Here is a 19,380-nt window from a genome sequence, read left to right on the forward strand (position 1 = left end):
AAATACATAGGTCTGATAGTTCTGGGGATGTAGCTTTGTGCTCCTGGATTCAATCCCTAGCCCAACAAAAAAGGGGGCACTACAGATGGGTTTGGAAATCTGTGCTCTTGCTGCATCTCACCAGAGACTTCTCAGTCAGTCAGTGGTAGCAGTTCTTGCGTGAAAATGTCATCACCTGGATCACAGGCCTCTATAATCACTGAGAGAGAGGCCACAAGTATTTGGCCATTTTTAGCTCCAGTTAGGATTGGAAAGTGCTTTCTCCCCCTCACCAAGTCTTATGGTGGGAAGAATCTGCCAAACACAAAGGGTTTCAGATGCTCAGTGGCCAATACAATGACACATGTCAATGTAATAGAAACCCATTTATTCTTGTACAATATAAAGCTCAGGGGAGGTTACGTTAAGCAAGATAAGCTAGAATCAGAAAGTCAAGGTCCTTTTTTCCCTCATGTGGGGAAGTTAGAGAGAACCAAATTATAAAAAGGGAGGATCTCATGAAAAGAGAAGGGGGACCGCTAGAGTAGAGGAAGGCGAGTAAGGGGAGGAAACAGGGTAGGAAAAGGGGATGTGTTAGAGAATGAAATCTCATGATTATATCACATGCACATATGGATATGCCACTATACAATCCACTTTTCTATATAAATATTATGCAGCAATGAATTTTTTAAAAGATCAATATGTGATACCTTTCTGTTAAAATTCTCTTCCTTCCCTCGCTGTTTCATTGTCAACTTCCTGTGTGCTGTGTCTGTTCTTCAATTTCCTAAGCTAAAATATGTAATAAGAAAAGCTGAAGCAAGAGCAAAATGTTTTATATGAAGAATATAACACAGAGAGAGGGACAGAGAGTGAGAATGAGAGGGAGAGTCAGAGGAGAGAGAGAGAGAGAGTGATAATGATTCTACTGGAGAGAAGAGTGTCCAGAACTGGCACCCCAGTGAATAGGGGTGCCCTCCACCTTTGGTATATTTCAGGTTACCTTTCTACTAGGGTCCCCATCCTCCCACCCTGCCTTTGTGCCCAAAAAGCAGGAAGAGAACTCTCCAGGTACCTCTCCCTACTTTCCATATCTGCCCAGATATGCAGGAAGGGAGTCACCCACAGGGCACTTATTAACAACTCCTTCCTGGGAGGAACAATTCCCTGGAACGACATAAACTTGGCAAAAGGTTGGGGGTGGGGAAGTGCTCTGTGGCATTAGCAATTTATTTCCTTTTGAATCAGCCCCCATCTTCCTGACATAACCATTCATTATCTACACTGACTGCCCATTTGTCCTGGTCTCAGTGCGGCCAGGCCTGATCTACTTGTAATCAATTTAATTTCCTTGGCCAGTCATGGTGGCTCATGCCTGTAATCACAGCAGCTTGGGAGGCTGAGTCAAGAGGATCATGAGTTCAAAGCCAGTCTCTGCAACTTAGTGAGAAACTGCCTCAAAATAAAGAGGGAAGGGGATGTAGCTCAGTGCTCCTGGATTCAATCCCCAGCCCAAGAAAAAGGGGGCACTGTCACTGGACATTGGACATCTGTTCCCTTGGTTCATCTCAGCACAGACTTCTTAGTCAGTGGTAGCAGTTCCAGAGCAAAATTTATGTCCCCTGGATCACAGGCCTCTGCAATCACTGTGAGAGAAGTCACAAGTATTTGGCCACTTGTAACTCCAATTGGGATGGGAAAATAGTTTCTACCCCTCACCAACACACATGGTGGGAAGAACCTACCAAACACAGCTGGTTTCAGGTGCTCAGTGGTGAATATTCTGTGTAATAGAAACCCAGTAAATTGCTCATAATATGAGGCTCAGGGGGAGGCAGTTGAGGGATAGGACAGGGACTCTACAATCCTAAGTTGTGTTTGGGTAGCATGACTTGTTGCCTACAGTGTTGCAGGTGGCACTCCAGCCAGCAGGTCTAGCTTCAAGACCAAACAGGGGGCACAGAGTTCTGCCAAGGCAAAATTCTTTCCAAAAATCCTCAATAGACTTTTGTGCACCTCTCTTTAACAAGAATTGGGTCATAAAGCTGAAGCCAGAATTGAAGACTGGCAGTTAGGATAGATAGGTGATCAGTTTGGATTGAAGAAAATGAGGCCCATTTGGTTCCAGGATGTTGAAGACCACTGTTGGGAGATTGGAATGTCAATGTTTCCAAGTGCTTCCATTACCAAGACACCTGCCTATACTACCCCTCTCAAAAGGCTGTAGACAAGAAGTTGTTAATGCCCACAGGCATCTCCTGGGCCTGGTCACATATGCAGGAAGGAGAGTAATAAGGTGGGAGTAGAGCAAGAGAACAAAGAAGGTAAAAGCCTTAAAAGGGACAGGGTGCTCTCACTTCTTGGGATGCCAGAATACCAGCCATGGCCCTCTTCTCCCTCCTGGAATAAGTCTGTCTTCCTACTTTTAAAAAAAACCTGCTCTATAATGATGCTTCTATGATGATCAAACCTCAGTATTTGAGAAAGCGGAACTCATCATCAGTAACCAGTGATACTGAGCCGATTCTGGAAATGAGGGTAACTGGGAAATTATTTAGTTTTCTACTTCCTTCCCAAACCTGGAGCTCTGTCACAAGAAAAAGGGAGAAGCGCATATAGCCTGAGCAATGAGCACTGTCTGCATCATTTAGAATTGGGCTTGAAAGAGTGATAAGGATCACCAACTTCTCCCAATGCCAACTCCCCAGAGACTGTTGTTTTAGCTGCTTTCTCTTATTTGATTCTAAAAAAATTGCCAAGAATGGTTGCTTTGTAAACAGATGAGGTTTTGCTAGTTCAGAGTTCATGATTTGGCAGACCCTAAAACTGATTTTTGATAAGTGTCATCACAACATGGTGACGGGCATCATGGTGGGAAAACATGCAACGGGTAGAGATTGCCTGGCAAGAAACCTAGGGAGTGGCCAGTCTTGCTCTGTTTAGAACAACCCACTCTCACAGGAACTTCTTGGGGCCTTAAGAAGTGCTTTACTCCCTGCAAAGGGAATTATTTCCAGGGACCCTATTACCTCAAAAAAATCTCCACTTCTGACAGGTTCTACCACTTCAACACTGCCACACTGAGTACCAAGCATCCAGCCTGTGAAACTATGGAGAACAAAACACATCCACATCATCACATGCTCCAGCAAACCCAACATGGACAAAGCAGATGTTCCAGTGTGCTGAGGTCTTTCTAGGTTTCTGAGACTGACCTTGAGCTTGTGATCCTCCTGTCTCAGCTTCCCAAATCACTGGGCTTACAGTTGTGATCCACTGCAGGATAATAGTTTCTTAAGTGCTGTGAACCCCTTAAAGCAGTCAGAAGCTCATAGAGAACAATGGTTCACGTTGCTTTTGGACCTGGTGGGATATTCCAGAGCTGTCCTGATGATGTGGAACCCTGATTCCTTGTAGTGACGAATAGGGTTGAAAATCAAAGTCTTCATGTGTGAGCCATGGGAGAGTTGGGGATGGAGAGCGGTGCTGTGGATCCTTTCCCATTGTGACCGAATGTTTATAATTTAAACCCCTGAAGTTGGGGTGAGACTCATCCCAATCTGGGAGGAGGACAGGGTAAGACTGATGGATGGAGTGGTGGGGGGAGGAAGAAGGGAGAAGAGAAGCAGGTCAGTGAGAACCTGACCTTTGAGCTTGACCTTTACTCCTTTGTGTACTGAAGTCCTTCAGCCCAGACTCTCCTGAGCCATGTGATTTTTGTCCAGGAAAATACAACTGGGCATCCCTGCTGCCACTGTCCTCCCAGATTGTGAAATTCACTGAAGGCACATGGTTAGGAACAGTGAGGGTTGGGCATTCTGTGTATTCTGTGTATTCTGAGAATTAAACTGACTGCCTTGTTCACTACCTATGATATTTGGAACTCTGCACCTATGATTGGAATGCCTCTCCAGGACACTTCTGTTCTTTTCACACTTTCAAATATTGACAGTGAATTAGGCACACATTTCTTAACAGTAATGGATTCTCTAAGGCAAGAGACCCTAGAGATTTTTTTATTCCAAGCAGGGCAAACTTGGTAGGAAATACAAGTATTTTTTGAAATTGGCTGACTGAATAGACAGAATAAAAGGAGGGATAAATTTCTAAAACTTTCAGCAGTGAACATTAGCCAATCAGTCTGTCAAATGGTCCTACTCTGCAAAAACTGCACTTAATTAGCTGATGGGTGCCCATTATTGAACTCCAGACAGACAGACAGAAAGGCACACATCGGAAAGATGGGGAGTGCAGAGGAGCTTACCCTGGTGATGATTATTGCAGAGTCCCCATCAGAAACCAGTCTTGAAAATCAGGATTAGGTCCTGTTCCCCACGGTATTGAAGATTAAACAGCCAAGAAATGCCCAGGCAAGAACAAAACATTTTATTTAAAGGATAGAAGAGAGAAAAACAGGAGAGAGTCCCCTGGAGAAGAGGGAGTTCACAGTCGGTGCCTGTGGGAGTGGAAGGGTCCTGTACCTTTGATATGTTACAGGTATCCTTTCTTCTGCTGTCCCTCTCCTCCTATCCTGCCTATGTGGGCAAAGGCAAAAGGGAGCTGTCCAGGTAACTCTCCCTATTTTGCATATGTGCTCAGAAAGGGCTGAAGGGAGCAGCCCAGGAGTAATTATTAACAACTCCTTGGTGGGAGAAGCAGTTCTGGAGCCAGGTAAACTTGGCAAAAGATTGGAGGAGGGAGAAGTGGTCTATAGGCATTAGGATTTTATTTCCTTCTGAATCAGCCCCCATCTTCCTGAGCTAATCATTCTTTATCTACACTGACTGTCCTTTTGCCCTGGTCTCAATGCCAGTAGGTCTGATCTACTTTTAATCAATTTAATTTCCTTAGCCAGGCATGGTGGCTCATTCCAGTAATCCCAGTGGATTGGAAGGCTGAGTCAAGAGGATCACAAATTCAAAGCAGCCTCAGCAACTTAGTAAGAGCCTGTCTCATAATAAAAAGGCCTGGGGATGTAGCTCAGAGCTCCCAGATTCAATCCCCGGACCAACAAAAAGGGGTCAATGCACATGGGCACTGGATCCTGTGCCCTTGCTACATTTCAGCACAGACTCCTCTGTCAGTTGGTGGTAGCAGTTCTAAAGGGAAAGGTTGATGTCACATGGGTCACAGGCCTCTGTAATCACTGCAAGAGAAGTCATGAGTATTGGATCATGTTTAGTTTCAATTAGGATGGGGAAATTGTTTCTGCCCCTCACCAAGAATTGTGATGGGAAGAGTCCGCCAAAACATGGGGTCTCAGGTGCTCAGTGACCAGTACAATGACACACGTCAGTGTAACCAAACTCCAATTATTTTCTCATAACATGCAGCTAGGGGGAGACAGTTGAGGGATAGGACAGGGACTCTGTAATGTCACAAGTTGTGTCTGGGTATCATGACTTGTGGCCTCAAGGGTCCCAGGTGGCACCCCAGCCAGCATGTCTAGCGTCAAGACAGGAAGAAGGGGCGCAGAGCTCTGCCAACTGCGTCATCTTCCCTTTCATTGAAAAGTCAAAAGCTTTCCCAGAAATCCTTACTAGATATTTGCACACACCTCTTTAAACAAAATTGTGTCATAAAGTCCACCCTGGAAATGAGGGAAATGGGCAAGTTATTTATTTGGGTAGATTGATACCACCTTCCCCCAAACTGGAACTCTGTTTCAACAAAAAAGAAGTGTAGCACCAGGCCTGAAAGGGTGATGAGAATCAACCAAATTCTCCCCGCCCAGCAACTCCCCAGAGACTCTATTAGACTGCTTCTTGTTGCTATAAGAAAACACCCACGATGGTGTACTTTGTAAAGAGATGAGGTTTCTTTAGCTTAGAGTCCAAGACTTGGCAGGCCCTGAGACTGACCTTTGGTGAGGGTCATCCCAACATGGGGAATGGCATCATGGTGGGAGGACAAGTGAGGGGTAGAGATTGCCTGGCCAGAAACCTGGGGAGGGACACATTCTGTTCTTTTTATTACAAACCACACTTACAGGAACTATTGGAGGCCATGAGAATTACATTACTCCCTTCCAAGGGCACCATGCCTGGTGACAAAAACACCTCACACTAGACCACACCTCTCAACACTGCCACACTCAGGTCCAGGTCGCCAGACTATGAGCCAAACATTCAGAGTCAAACCACATCCACATCGTCACACATTCCAACAGAGCCAACATGGACAGAGCAGGATGTCCAGTGTGCAACAGGTGTGTTTGTGGGGCTGGGGGAAGGGTGCTCTCAGAAGGCACTGGAAGTAGCCAGAGCACCCATGCCACCACCTCTGTGATGTCACACTTGATACTTCTTTCCTTCCCTACCGTCGTCATGACAATCTGGGTGGGAACCTAATACACATAACACTTGGCTCTCATTTCCCAGGAGAATCGGCATACCCATGCCACACTCTCAGGAAATGGCGCCCGGTGGTCAACCTCGAGTTGACTGTTCTTGGTTCCGACCAAGTCTCTTTGCCTCCTTTGTCATCATCATGCTCGTGATGACGAGCAGCACTTTCTTCGCCTACCCGTGAGTCTCCCATGGAAGCTCTGAGGTTTAGGCAATGATAGTGAAGAGGCAGGGGAGTGGGGACAGAGGGTCAGGAGGGAAAGAAGGATATATAGTCAGCAGCTCAGAGGTCTAGAGAGCCTGAGGCATCTAGGGAACTGTGGGTGGCTGGGAGTGCTGGTGACATTAGCTGGAGTCTCCATGGTGTGTCTCTAGCCTAGATATTTACCCCTGTCCTTAAGGTCTGTGAGTCCGACCTCAGGTGAGCCAGGCCTCATGGGGAGCTCTGGGTTGGCCCAGACTAGAAGTGAGTCTGGCTCTGGTTTCAGATGCAGATGGCTGGCGGGCCGTGGGGAGTGGGCCTTTGCCCTTGTCACCGGCCCCCTCTTCCTTCTGACCCTCTGGAGCCTGGTGTCCTTGAATGTGGGAGATCCGGGCATCATACATCGAGGTAAGTCCTCAGAAAGCTGGGAGAAGGAGTGGTACCCCAAGGGCTGATGCCTACAGGGGTGATTTCTAAAGTGTGAAGCCCACCTATGGGCTCAGGATCCCTGCCTCCACGTCATCATGACTTAGGCCCTGGTACTTCATTTCCCAAGCCACTGAGGTGTGAAGAAACAGAATCCTGGAGGTTTCCCAGTTACTTTAGAAGGGAGGACTGGGCAGGATGGCAAGAGAGGCCAGCAGGCTCTTCCAAAGCACAGTTCAGTTTTGCTCCTTCTCATTTCACACGACATCCAGCACTGATCTCTCTTTCCAAGGGTGGAGCTCTGCAGAGAGCTCTTCTGGCTGGAAAGCCCTTCTCTCTGACTGCCAGCCCATCTGAGTGGTCAGCTTGCTCAATAGGGACCGGGATTCCCCTGGACACCTTCTCCCCACCCTTCTTCTTGCCCAGTGATGCTATGGGGCTGCTCCAAGCAGCAGTGAGAGAAGGGCCTCCTGACACTGCCCAAACTCTTCCCATGCCAGGCTCCTTGGAGCAGGACCCGGAAGCAGGACACACTGCCTGGATGCACAGCCACGCGTTTCAGATGCCCTGGTGTCACCAGTGCAATTTCCATCGCCCACCTCGCACCCTCCACTGCGAGACTTGCAACATCTGCGTGGAGGTGAGTACTCCTCCTCCCTGTCCACTCACCAACCTAGCCTGGGGCACCTGGTCCGGACTGGGAACCTCACAGCATAAGTCGGCCAGAGGTGGGTATGAGACTGTCTTCTCAGACTGCTAAGGGTGTTTTTCTGCCACACTTGGTCACTCATATCTGTTATTGCCGCTGTGTCTGCACCTGTCCTGAGAGGCAGTCCTTCTATGCACAGGTGGTGACATGAGAAGCGCATCATAACTGTGCTGTGCCTGGTGGAGTGAGCAGAAGAAAGATAGCACTTGTCCCATCCCCTGCTTGCTGACACTAGATACTCAGACTCGAAGCCAGGTGCTTCCCTGTTCTGGAGATCTTTGCCTGTCTTCCTCTGGTTGTCCAAGTTGGAAGGTTCCTGAGTTCTGAGTGCTCTTCTCTCATGTGCACACCCTGCATGGGCATCCAAGTGCAGAAGGCTGGCTGGGTAAGGGAGTTCTTTACATCCTTGTCCAGTATCTGAGAAAAGAGAGGCCCAGGGTTATTCTGTATCCTGCTCCAAGTGACACCAGGCACATCTTGTCTCTTAAGACCTCACTCATGACAGCTGACCTCTTGAACCATGGAGTCCTAACAAACATCTGTAGCAATGGAAATGCCAAGTTATGCCTGGAGTTGGGAGCTTGTGTGTGGGGCCAAGAGCAGGTGGCCCAGAATCTGGGGTGACCTGAGCTTTTGGGGGCCATGGAGGCCAGGCCAGATAGACCCTGGACATCTGCCTCTTCTCTCCTAGGAGTTTGACCATCACTCGAGGTGGGTCAACAACTGCATTGGGCATCGGAACTTCCGGCTGTTCCTGCTCCTCCTGGTGTCCCTGTGTCTCTACCTGGTCGCCCTGGTAGTGACCTGCGTCATCTTCGTGGTGCGCACCACTGACATGGCACTGTCCTTGGACAAAATTGTGGCGTATCCACAGAGTCCCAAGGGCCCACACTGGGAACTCCACATGCTGTAGAGAGGGAGGGGCGGACAGCCAAGAGGCGGGTCTCAGAGAGCAGGGCTGAAGTGGGCGGGTATAGAAGGAAAAGCCCCTTGGGAGGACCTGTCAAGGCCATGTTGAAGATGAGTGGGGTCAGGGAGACAGGCGGGGTAGGATGGACGATGGAGTTAACACTCTGGCAGGACCTGGCAGAGGGGTAATGCAGGTAGAAACGGGATAGGCAGGAGGACGGCCTGGTGGAGTTAGCTTTCCGTTAGGTGTACTGGACGAAATGTCCAGTCCAGGAAGATTCGGTGGGTGGGGTCCTGTGGGGGCGGGGCCAGGGGCGGAGCCTGATCAAGGGGCGGGGCCAATGAGGTTTTCTCCCAGGGCTTGGCTTCTTAACCTGTGCACAGCATCATCGTGGCTGTATTGGCCACTGGCGCCCTGCTGCCTGTCATCTTCGAGCTACTGGTCCAGGCTGTAGCCGTGAGCACCGCCAGGCGCCTCTACGAGGTCCAGGTAAGCAGGGCTGAGTTCTTGTGCTGGAATACCCCACTGGGCTGAGAGGCACATGATTGAAAAAAGGCAAGGAACCTGTAGGTGTTCTGTTGAGGGAATGATGAGGATAAGGCTGTAATTCAAGCACCAGGTGGCACCAGCAATGAAGTTGACCCTGTGGGTGTCAAGAGTAAAAATGGCCCAGAAAATTCAAGAGTGAGATTATTTTGGATGAAGTGAAAATCTGGGAGCCATGGTAGGATTTCTTCTAAAACTCTTCTATTGAGGAATAATTTATATGCAGTAAAATTCACCCATTTTCTTCTATGGTCAGGTATTTTGACAAATAGATACCGTCCTGCACTGTCCACCATGATTAAGGTTGGACCAGTTTCATTACCAGAATTTCCTTTCATCATCTTCAGTTGCCAGGTCTCAATGGATATGTGGTCTGCTCTCTGGATTCACCAGACAGGGCTCCCCCCCATTGCTGGCAGCACCCGTGCAGGCATCATTACATGTACCCACTTTCATGGAGCTCCTCCTGGAGTTAATTTCTTGGTGATTGGTAGCAAGGACTCTGGAGACAGATTGCAGAATTCAAGTCACAAATCTGCAACATACCATCAGGGAGATCATGGGCATGCTAACCTGCCATCTGGTCATTCAGTGTCCCTATCTGTAACCAGGGAATTGTGAGTTAATATGCAGAAGACACATAGAACAGTGGCTGGTACCAGAAAGTGCCTTATGAGCTGCTGTTATAATGACTACCATTCCTTCCCATGGTTACTTACACATGTTTGTGCCTCATCTTAAAAGCCACACAAGCTCCACCATTAATGTCCCACACCTCCAATGCACCTGGTGTATCCTCTGTGCCTTATTCCCTGAAAGACTTGACCTCTCTCACTAACTTCACCCTTCACTTCCTGGCCCATGTCAGTCCAGCCCCTGTCCTTGCTGTCAGAAAGATGCTCCTATTAATGGCCAAAGCCAGCAGACATTCTTCAGGCTGGTCTTACTGGGTTGGAAAAAGCCTCTGAAATCAGAATTAGCGAAGCAAGTCCTATTGTGTGTCTTATTGCTTAACTTTCTGGGCTTCTTCTCTGTATGTAGCTACGTACCCTGGGCTGGGTTGCTATGCTTTGTCCATGATAACCTCTCTGTGAGCCATCCTGGGGATTCCTCATGGTGCTCAGGGCCTCATGTTGCTGCTGGACTCTACAACCTGAAGTAGGCTGGCCATGCTCTTTGCAGTGTGTTTTCAACCCCCAGTGCAGTGAGTGGACTTTATTTGTTGGCTACTGTGTTTTGAACCCGGGGCACTTTAGCTCTGATCTTCATCCCTAGTTCCTCCTTTTTTCCACTTTGAAACAGGGCATCTCTCAGTTGCTAAGGTTGGTCCCGCACTTGTAATTCACCTGCCTCATTAGCCACAGGGCTGGGATTACAGGTGTGTGCCACCATGCTTGGCTTTGCTGAGGCATCTTTGATGCCCTGAGATGAATCTGGCTGTGTGTGTATCTGAGAGGCAGAGCATGTGCTTAGCATGTGCAAGGCCCTGGTGTTTCAATCCCCAGCACACAAAGAATAGGAAGCTGAAAAATGTGTGAACCAGCAAACAACAGAATCAACCTTTGGGAAAAGAAGAACAGAGTGAAAGGAGCAGAGACAGGCCTGATTCCCTGATGTCCCCAGGATAAGTGGAAGAAGGAGAGGCAGCAGGAAGTTGGGAAGAAGATGGGGCAAGAAGAAGATGCCCCTTGATTTTGGTCCTGTGGAGTGGGAGGGTGTTTGAGACGCAGAATTTGAACAAGAGCCCCAGGAGTGGAGCCAGTGATTGTAACTGGTCTGGGTGCTTGGATTCTATTCCTGTTGATAGGGTTCCATGTGGGGAGAGGAAGGGATTCAAGTTTACTGCACATTTCACAAAAATGTAGTAATTATCATTCCTTTAAGGATTTTTCTATACCTTAGATACAACCAGTATTTTCTATACTTTATACACATCTAACCAAATATTATTTCTCTAAATTTAAAAATTTTGTAAATGTTTTTAGACTCTAATTAATTATTCTCTTTTTTTCTGGTGATAGGGTTTGAACCCAGGGCTCCTTTATTACGCAAGCTACATCCCCAATCCTTGTTAAAATTTGTTTTGAGGGAGGGTCTCACTAGGTTCCTGAGGACCTTACTAAGTTTGTGAGGCTGGCCTTGAGCTTGTGATGCTCCTGCCTCAGCCTCCCCAGTCACTGGGCTTACAGGTGTGCTCCACTGCAGCATACTGGTTTCTTAAGTGCTGTGAACCCCGTAAAGCAGTCAGAACCTCATAGAGAACAATGGTTCATGTTGCTTTTGGACCTGGTGGGATATTCCAGAGCTGTCCTGATGATGTGGAATCCTTGTTCCTTCTAGTGAAGAATAGGGTTGAAAATGAGCATCTTCATGTGTGAGCCATGGGAGAGTTGGGGGGCAGAGAGTGGTGCTGCTGGATCCCTTCCCATTGTGACTGAACATTTAAAATTTAAATTCTCGAAGTTGGGATGAGACTCATCCAATCTGGGAGGAGGACAGGGCCAGGCTGATGGATAGAGTGGAGGGAGAGGAAGAAGGGAGAGGAGAAGCCAGTCAGTGAGGAGCTGACCTTTGAACTTGACCTTTACTCCTTTGTGTACTGAAGGCCTTCAGCCCAGACTCTCCTGGGCCATGTGATTTCTTACTAGGAAAATACAACTGGGCATCCCTGCTGCCACTGTCCTCCCAGATTGTGAAATTCACTGAAGGCACATGGTTAGGAACAGTGAGGGGTGGGAGAGGGAAGTGGGAGCAGGGGTGACACTGACTGTGGAGCAGTTGAGCAGCAAGGGAAGATCTTATAAGGGATCTGGAAAGACATGGTGGGAGGATGAGTGGGCCCCATGGAGACAGAGCAAGGATGCTGCCAGGGGAGGAACAAGATGAGCAGGGAGCCCTGAGAAGGCAGGAGAGGTGGTGCAGGGTCAGCACTGTCAGGGAGAGCTGCTCACAAGTGGGAGGAGGGAGGTGGCTCTTCCCAGGAGCCCTGGGAGGCAAGATCCCTGGGTCACTCTGGGCTTCCCTGCTCTTGGATTCTTGCTCCAGGCCTGAGTTGAGCCCTGGCTCAGCTGACCAACTTAGGGAGGGTCACTGGGAGATGGCTGTGCCGAGTCCTGCCATTTCTGAGCTGCTCTTCCCATCCCCGTCTCCCTTCAGGACAACAACCCATTCGACCAGGGTTGTATCAGAAACTGGCATGTCACCCTCTGCGCACCACTGGGACCCAAGTAAGTTGGCAAACCAGAGGCTCAAGTGGTGGACCCTGGGGCTGGTGCGGTGCGTGAGACTGGGTCTTCTTTCATGGTCCCTTACCTCATCTCCCTGTCCCTGACCCTCACTGTTCTCATCCTTTGGGGTTTTCTCCAGGGCACTCTGGGAGTCTCTGGGAACACCCCTCTTCCTTGTCTCTGTAGGTTCTAGCCCCAAGAAATGGGGTAGAGTGGAACCCCAGCCTGGATGGGAGCCCTGGATGAGAGCCCTGGGCTCTGTGCTGTCCAGGCTGAGGGATGAGGGTGGTCAGGAAGAAGAGGAAAGTTGGGTGGTGACCCCTTTCTTTGGGCCCGTCATTGCCCAGGTACATGTCAGAAGTTGTGTTGCTCCAGCAAGACTCAGGGTCCAAGTGGGAGCCGATGGCGGCCCTGCAGCCACCAACATTCTCCCCAGAACACCATCGCCCACACCTCCCTGGGCCCAACTCTCAACCTGTGTCTTTTGACACATCTTATGAAGGAGCACCAGGGAGTGCAGTCATCTAGGTGAGGAGTAGTGGGTGTGCAGTGGACAGGGGTGTCTGTGGGCTGCACGTGTGTTGTTGGAGCCCCTGAGGTGGGGCTGGCCCTGCAGCTGAAGCACCTGGAGCTGAGGAGTGGGAGTATGGATGTGAGGGTGCAGGTCCAGGTCCCAGGGCTTCAGAGCACACCCAGGTGTCCCCGGATATTCAACGAGAAAAGACTGCTAGTCTAACTAGCTGGGTGACCCTGGACCAGGTCCTTACCTTTCTTTGCCTCAGTTTCCTCAGCTATTATTAAGGACTGACACTAGTCCAGGATTTCATAATGTTTCAAAGAAGATTCTTTGTTATTGGAAATTTTTACTTGAAGCCCCATGTGAAACACACGCAGTGGGGTATTAGTAGTAAAGTGGGATGGTAGCACACGGTGCCCCCAAGTGCTCTTTTAGTCACTTGTGGTGCCAGCCCTCTTTCTGTCCTGCCTCAGGGGCTCAGGGACTTGACCGTGAGCTGTGGGGTGGAGTTCAGGGAGAGCCCCATGTACTGACTCTTGTTTCTCTTCCCATCAGCCCAGTGCTGCAGTGGAAGGCCCACAGGGAGACTTGGTCTCCTATTCACCCCCTCCCTGTGATGCCTGGATATGGACATGCTGCGAGGATGTGAGCCCCACATCAGGCCTCTGAGGCCTGAGCCCCAACTCCCCTGTTGGGAGCACCCTGACCCCATGACTCTCCAACCCCCATAAAATTGTTTTTTGCTGATTCTATGGCTGCTCTGCCTGTCTGTTCTAGATTCAGAGATACATGTTTCCTGGGGAGGCTTTGAGGGGCTGGGATAGTACATTCTGGAGTGAAAGAACAAGACTCCATGGACACCCAAGCTCATGAGTCAACACTGTCTGTATTTTTGCCCTTGGGCAAGACACTTAGCATTTCTCTGGTCCTTAAAATGTGGCATCAGTAACAATCACAGAAACTGACCTTCTGGCCTTCCTGGCAAGGGCTGAAGATGAGAGGAGAGAAAACCCACCAGCCAGGATAGTACCTAGTGTACCTCAAACTATTCCACAATATAGAAAGGGAACTTTCATTTTATTAATTCTAGTTGTGTGTGTGTGTGTGTACATGTGTATTTCTTTTTTTATGTGTGTGTGTGTGTGTGTGTGTGTGTGAAAGAGAGAGAGAGAAAGAGATATCGTGTGTGGTACTGGGCATCATATCAAACCTAGGGCCTCAAGCATGTGTAATTTCTTTGACTGTAACTTTTAATAAATATGATGTTAAGAATTTTCATAAATGCCGTTTATCTGTTTGAGGAAGTTTTATCTTTGTTTTGTGTGTGTGTGTGTGTGTGTGTGTGTGTGTGTGCATGTGCGTGTGTGTCTTTCTTTTTTAATCATAGAAGAATATTAGATTTTTTTCAAATTATTTTTCTGCATCAAATGACCCTGTCAAGTTTTTACTTGACTCTTAATTAGTGTACTACCAAATTTGGCCTGCAAATTTGGGGTATCTTCCACCCATACTCCAGCAGCGAGCAGGTAATTCTTCATTCATAAACAGGAATCTGGGGGGTACCTCAGAGGGTGAACTTCTCAGATCTTAGCATATATGAAGAAGGAACTCAGTGTCTGCTGGCAGTGTTGGTCACTAATCAGGGAAATGAAATCTTACTTGTTTGGTGATGTTGGGAATGTTGATTATAAGTATGGGGAACACACATGGATTAGACTTTCATCTTACCCTATATTAATTTCAGATCGATTTAAGAATTAAAAGAAATAGGAAACAATATACCAATATTTATCAGCTTGAAGGAGAGGGAAAAATACAAGTAAACTTATATGATGCTAATAAAATCATTAATAGATTTGATTACATACAAGAAAAATTGTACATTAAAAATTTCACACAGAATTAAAAGGCAAACAAAACTGAAAACATACTTGCAATAAACACATTGAAAATATTAATTCTTAATCTATATTTATTTGGTTCTTTATATTATCTTATCCTTCTATCTCCACTTCCTTTATTTGACTCTAGTTTCTGCATTTGAGAGGAGTTGCAGAGGTGGAAATCACCCCAGGAACAAGACAGAGGTCTAGTAAAATATTGCTCTAGTGACTGGCCCTATTTACCTTTGGATCTAAGTCCAGGAGAGGAGGACAGGACTGAGAATTGAGATTCCATGCTGAGAAGGAAGTTTATCTGGGGACAGTCTGTGAGAAAGTTTTCCAGGGTCTCCTCAAGTAGGACTTCAGTCACAGTAGCTATAAAGGAAGCCCCTGGGACCCATCATTGGGAACTGGTAGGTGATGGTCCTGATCCATGCAGATTCTGAGGACATCTATACTTCTAATGGTTCCCCAACTCAGAGTAGAAGGCCTGGGAGGTCATCCAATAGGTGGTCAATGCATCAGGGGACAGTCCTTTTTGAAATGGCCTTCTTTCCCTCAAGAGAAACAGGAGGTCAAGGAGTACCCCTGGACACCTGCTCACATGACTGCCATCAGTTCCCCATGTCATTTGTAATTCTTTTACTACTTCCCTAGGTCCCAGTTATAGAAGACTGCTGAGGCAGCCTGGACTAATTGGTCCAAGGTTTTGTCTACTTCCACAGTCAGTTTTTGGAGTTTCCTCCATATGTCTGGAGCATATTGAATTAATAATTTGTCTTTAAGAATGATTTTCTCATCTGTGACCCTGCTCAATATCTGTGTGTTGGTTAGGTCCTCCTGGAACCTCCATAGAAAGGTAACTGTTGGCTCCTTTTCCCCTTGAATCACTGTGGCCAGCTGGATTTAATTGAAAGGCTTAACTTGGACTTTCCTCAATCCTTCTAATGCACAGTATATAAAGTGATGTCTGTCCCATTCATCTTTATCTCTCTCAGCTTCCCAGTTTGGTTCAGTGAAGGTAACTTCCTGACTCCCCTTGGCAGTGTTCCAACTCTTGCCAGCCTTGGTTGCTTTCTATCCCCCTGCTGTATCATGGTTGGTTCTTGTTTCGATAGCCCTCTCTCAGACCCTTTATTTTTCCAAAGAAGTTAAATTTTGACTCAAAAGCAACAGAACATGCTTCCATGCTAAGTCATAAAGATTCGATAATTGCTACAAGGTTTGAAGATATTGCTCTGGGTTTTTAGTGTACTTCCATAGGTCTTTATGTTCTTTAACTTAGTTAATAAAAGAGGAATCTGTACTATCTTAGGTCTGAATCTCACCCTGGCATTACCCTGAGAGGAAATATGCCCTTAGCAGCAGATTTCCTAGCAACCTTGGGATCATAGGTGAAGTTTTCCCCTGGATAAGGAAGACTGGGCTCTAATTCTTTCAAATTAGAATATAAAGGGGAAGCAGCCCTAGGACCTATTTTTCCTTAAGATGAGACGGAGGAAATTTCCTGTTTCACTGGTAAAGTTCCCTTTTCCTCTGTCAATAAGTTTTCTGTTCCATATATTTGGTGTCTGGCAGAGAGCAGCAGATTGTCACTAGGGTCTGAGGGTCAAATTTGCAATTCTTTGCTAGTTCAGGATGATCTTTCAGATAAAAGAATAAATGTAATAAGGAACTTCATTCCACTTACCTTCCCGCCTCCAGAAAAGATCTAATTGCTGAATAGTACTGTAATTTAGGGTCCATCAGGTGGCCAATTTTCTCCATCTTCTAATGGGTATTGGGGCCAGGCCTCAGTGCAAAAGAAGATCAAAGACTTTCTCTTTAATTGGGGGTTCAAATTATCCCAATTTTTGAGCAGACAGGAGAGAGGTGAACCTTGTGGGATCTTGGAAGAATTGATCCCATCTGGAAACAAAAGAAACAAAAGGTCTTGGGAGTGGCCCAATTCCTACTTTACTCATTTGCAAATCTGGAGGAGTGGCTTTGGCCTGAGAATCAGGCAGACTGGATTGGCCCAGAATCTATACAAAGGCGACCATATCTGGGTAAGAGCTAGACACGTTTACACGTATTCTGAGGTCCACATCCCCAATACCCTTTTTGTAACTCAAATCTGTCTGATAATTTCATTCCCAGAAGCCAACTCATTCCCACCTTATTCCTATCAAAAAGAGATTCAGAATTCTCAGGAGAACAAGAATCTGAAGGGGTGGCATCTATCTGTAAAAAGATTTATGCTGTAACCTGATACATGAGAGGCTACCTGACAACGAGACTCTAGTCTCCAGCAGGTGTCTCAGGATGGGAACTTCTCCACCTAAGGATGACAGCTTCTGATTTGGGAATAATCCAAGATGGCTGCAGAGGTTTCCAAATGTGTTGGTAGATGGGGAGCCACAGCACACAGGTGGGGGCAGGGGCAGGTGGACTTGGGTCCTTAAGCTCCATCTGAGTCCCTGTGGGTGGGTCTGCCTGGGTCCATATTGAAACTTCTGGGTGGGTGGGCCTGCTAGATTGTCAAACCAACATAGATGTCCTTCAATAGATGAATGGATAAAGAAACTGTGCTATGTATACACAATGGAATATTATTCAGTCATAAAAAATTATAGTATATAAAGGTAAATGGATGGAGTTGGAAAATATCAGACTAAGTGAATTAAACCAAAAAACCAAAGGCTGAATGTTTTCTCTGATAAGTGGATGATAATACATAATGTGGGGGGAAGGGGGAAGGGGAGAATGGAGGTACTGTGGATTGTGTAGAGGGAAATGAGGGGAGGGAAGGGGGAAAAGGAAAGATAGTGGAGTGAGACAAACACCATTACCCTATGTACATGTATGATTACATGAATGGTGTGAATCTACATTGTGTAAAATCATAGAAATGAAAAGTTGTACCCCATTTGTGTATAATAAATCAAAATGTAGTCTGAAAAAGTAAAATTAAATAAATAGAAATAATAATGATGAGAAATTGGTATATATCTTCATAAGCAGAATATTTCCTGGTGACATAAAAAGTGCACTTGACCTTATTAAGACATATTTTTCCAATATAGTGATTGGATACTGGATAATCAGATCAATTATGCCTATATATGCACAAAATGACTCTTCTAAACATTATCCACCTCAGTTTCAAAAATATAATTTTAAGTGGTCTTAGATTAGTTTTTTCATTTCTTAGAAGAGACAAATCACAAATTGTTCTAAAAATAAATAAATAAATAAATGAAGATTTATGCTGGAGTCTCTGAAATGAGGAGAATTCCCTGAACTAGAAACATGATCTCTCAGCCCATATTATTGGTCTTTTTTCTGTGCAAGGAGATTTCCAGTAGTTACTATAAATCAATCCCAGGAGAAGTCCTGTGATGGTCATAATAATATTCCCATTTTTCTTTTCTTCCTTTCTTTTGAAGGGTCTTTAAAGTCACAAGGGAAGGAGATATGTGGTTTCTAAAATGTCTCAAGAAAACAAAAAGTTTCTCTATGAAAGGGCCCTTTGATCAGGGGTGACTACCCTGACAAAAGGGACAAGGTCTCTGCATAAGATAAAATGAATTAGTCTTAAATGACAAACTGTGTTCCCATAAGGAGGAAAAGAAATATTGCTGATTCAGTCATGGACCAAGGGGACTATTACTCATGTTGTTGCTGAGAGAAGAGAAAGAGGAAACAAAAAACAGTGTGGGAATTCAGCTGTGCTAGTTGTGCCTGGGGTCTTCCCTGGCCTCAGAGAGTCACAGAAGTGCTGAAAGATCAGAGGTCACTTTCCAGGTCTCATCAGCCATTTAATATGATTGTTTCTAACCTTTGAGTTGATGGTTTCTATCCCGGACGAGCCCCCAATTCTCTTACCTTCTAGGGGTGCTGGGTTCACTGTCTTTATTCAGCAAAGCATTGACGAACAAGACACAGAGATAGCAAGCAAGAAGTAGGTTTACTGCAAATGCAACAGAGGTACAGAGATAGACTTTTCTGAAGAGAAGGGGCCCCAGAGCTGGGAATCTGGTGAGGGAGTTTTGGCCTATTCTTTTTATGGTCTCTGGAATTTCCTCCTTTCCTCATCTCCTCCCCTATCCAAGTGCTCCTCACTGTTATGGATTGGTGACCCTCTGTCCACATGTCTTTTTTTTTCTTTTTTCCTATTGGATTCCCTGCTTAGGAGTATGAGCGTGGAATTGTATCTCTGATTGGATTCCTCAATGTGTCACAAAACAGAAAGTGGACCTCATCAAAAGAACCTCTACGTGCTCCTTGTTCTGGATCTGCCCCCGACCTCCTCACTCGCCATCTTGCCCTGACTGCCTAGGCCCTTCTATGTCTCCCTCACCCACCTCCCTTCATTCTCATGTGCTGGGATAGTTTTCTTGGGTTGAATGTGTTTTGGCATGTACACTTAGGAGGAAGTGAAGCATGGGGAAGTACAGATTTAAAAAGGTAGGCAGTCATTGTAAGAAAATGGCAGTCAAGGAGTGAGGGAGTTGGAATGGAGCTTCTCAGGTTGGAAAGCAAAGATTGATGGACTTGTTTTCTCTCAATAGCAGAAAGTACCACTTGAAAAAAGAACTCAATGTAGTGAAGAGCAAGTCCTATGAGTATTTGTGGTGGGAAATTCAGGA

General features: G+C 46.5%; 1 protein-coding gene across 1 annotated transcript; it reads left to right on the forward strand.

The window, feature by feature from the left end:
* Positions 1–6,396: 6,396 nt before the first annotated feature.
* Positions 6,397–19,070, forward strand: LOC124993575 (palmitoyltransferase ZDHHC19-like). Its single transcript, XM_047565450.1, has 8 exons — positions 6,397–6,509; positions 6,818–6,939; positions 7,458–7,597; positions 8,358–8,530; positions 8,960–9,065; positions 12,697–12,828; positions 13,422–13,511; positions 18,924–19,070. The coding sequence occupies exons 1-8, from the start codon at positions 6,397–6,399 to the stop codon at positions 19,068–19,070; spliced, it is 1,023 nt and encodes a 340-aa protein (XP_047421406.1).
* Positions 19,071–19,380: the final 310 nt, after the last annotated feature.

Source organism: Sciurus carolinensis, chromosome 9, assembly GCF_902686445.1.
Source record: "Sciurus carolinensis chromosome 9, mSciCar1.2, whole genome shotgun sequence".
Classification (NCBI taxonomy): Eukaryota; Metazoa; Chordata; class Mammalia; order Rodentia; family Sciuridae; genus Sciurus; species Sciurus carolinensis.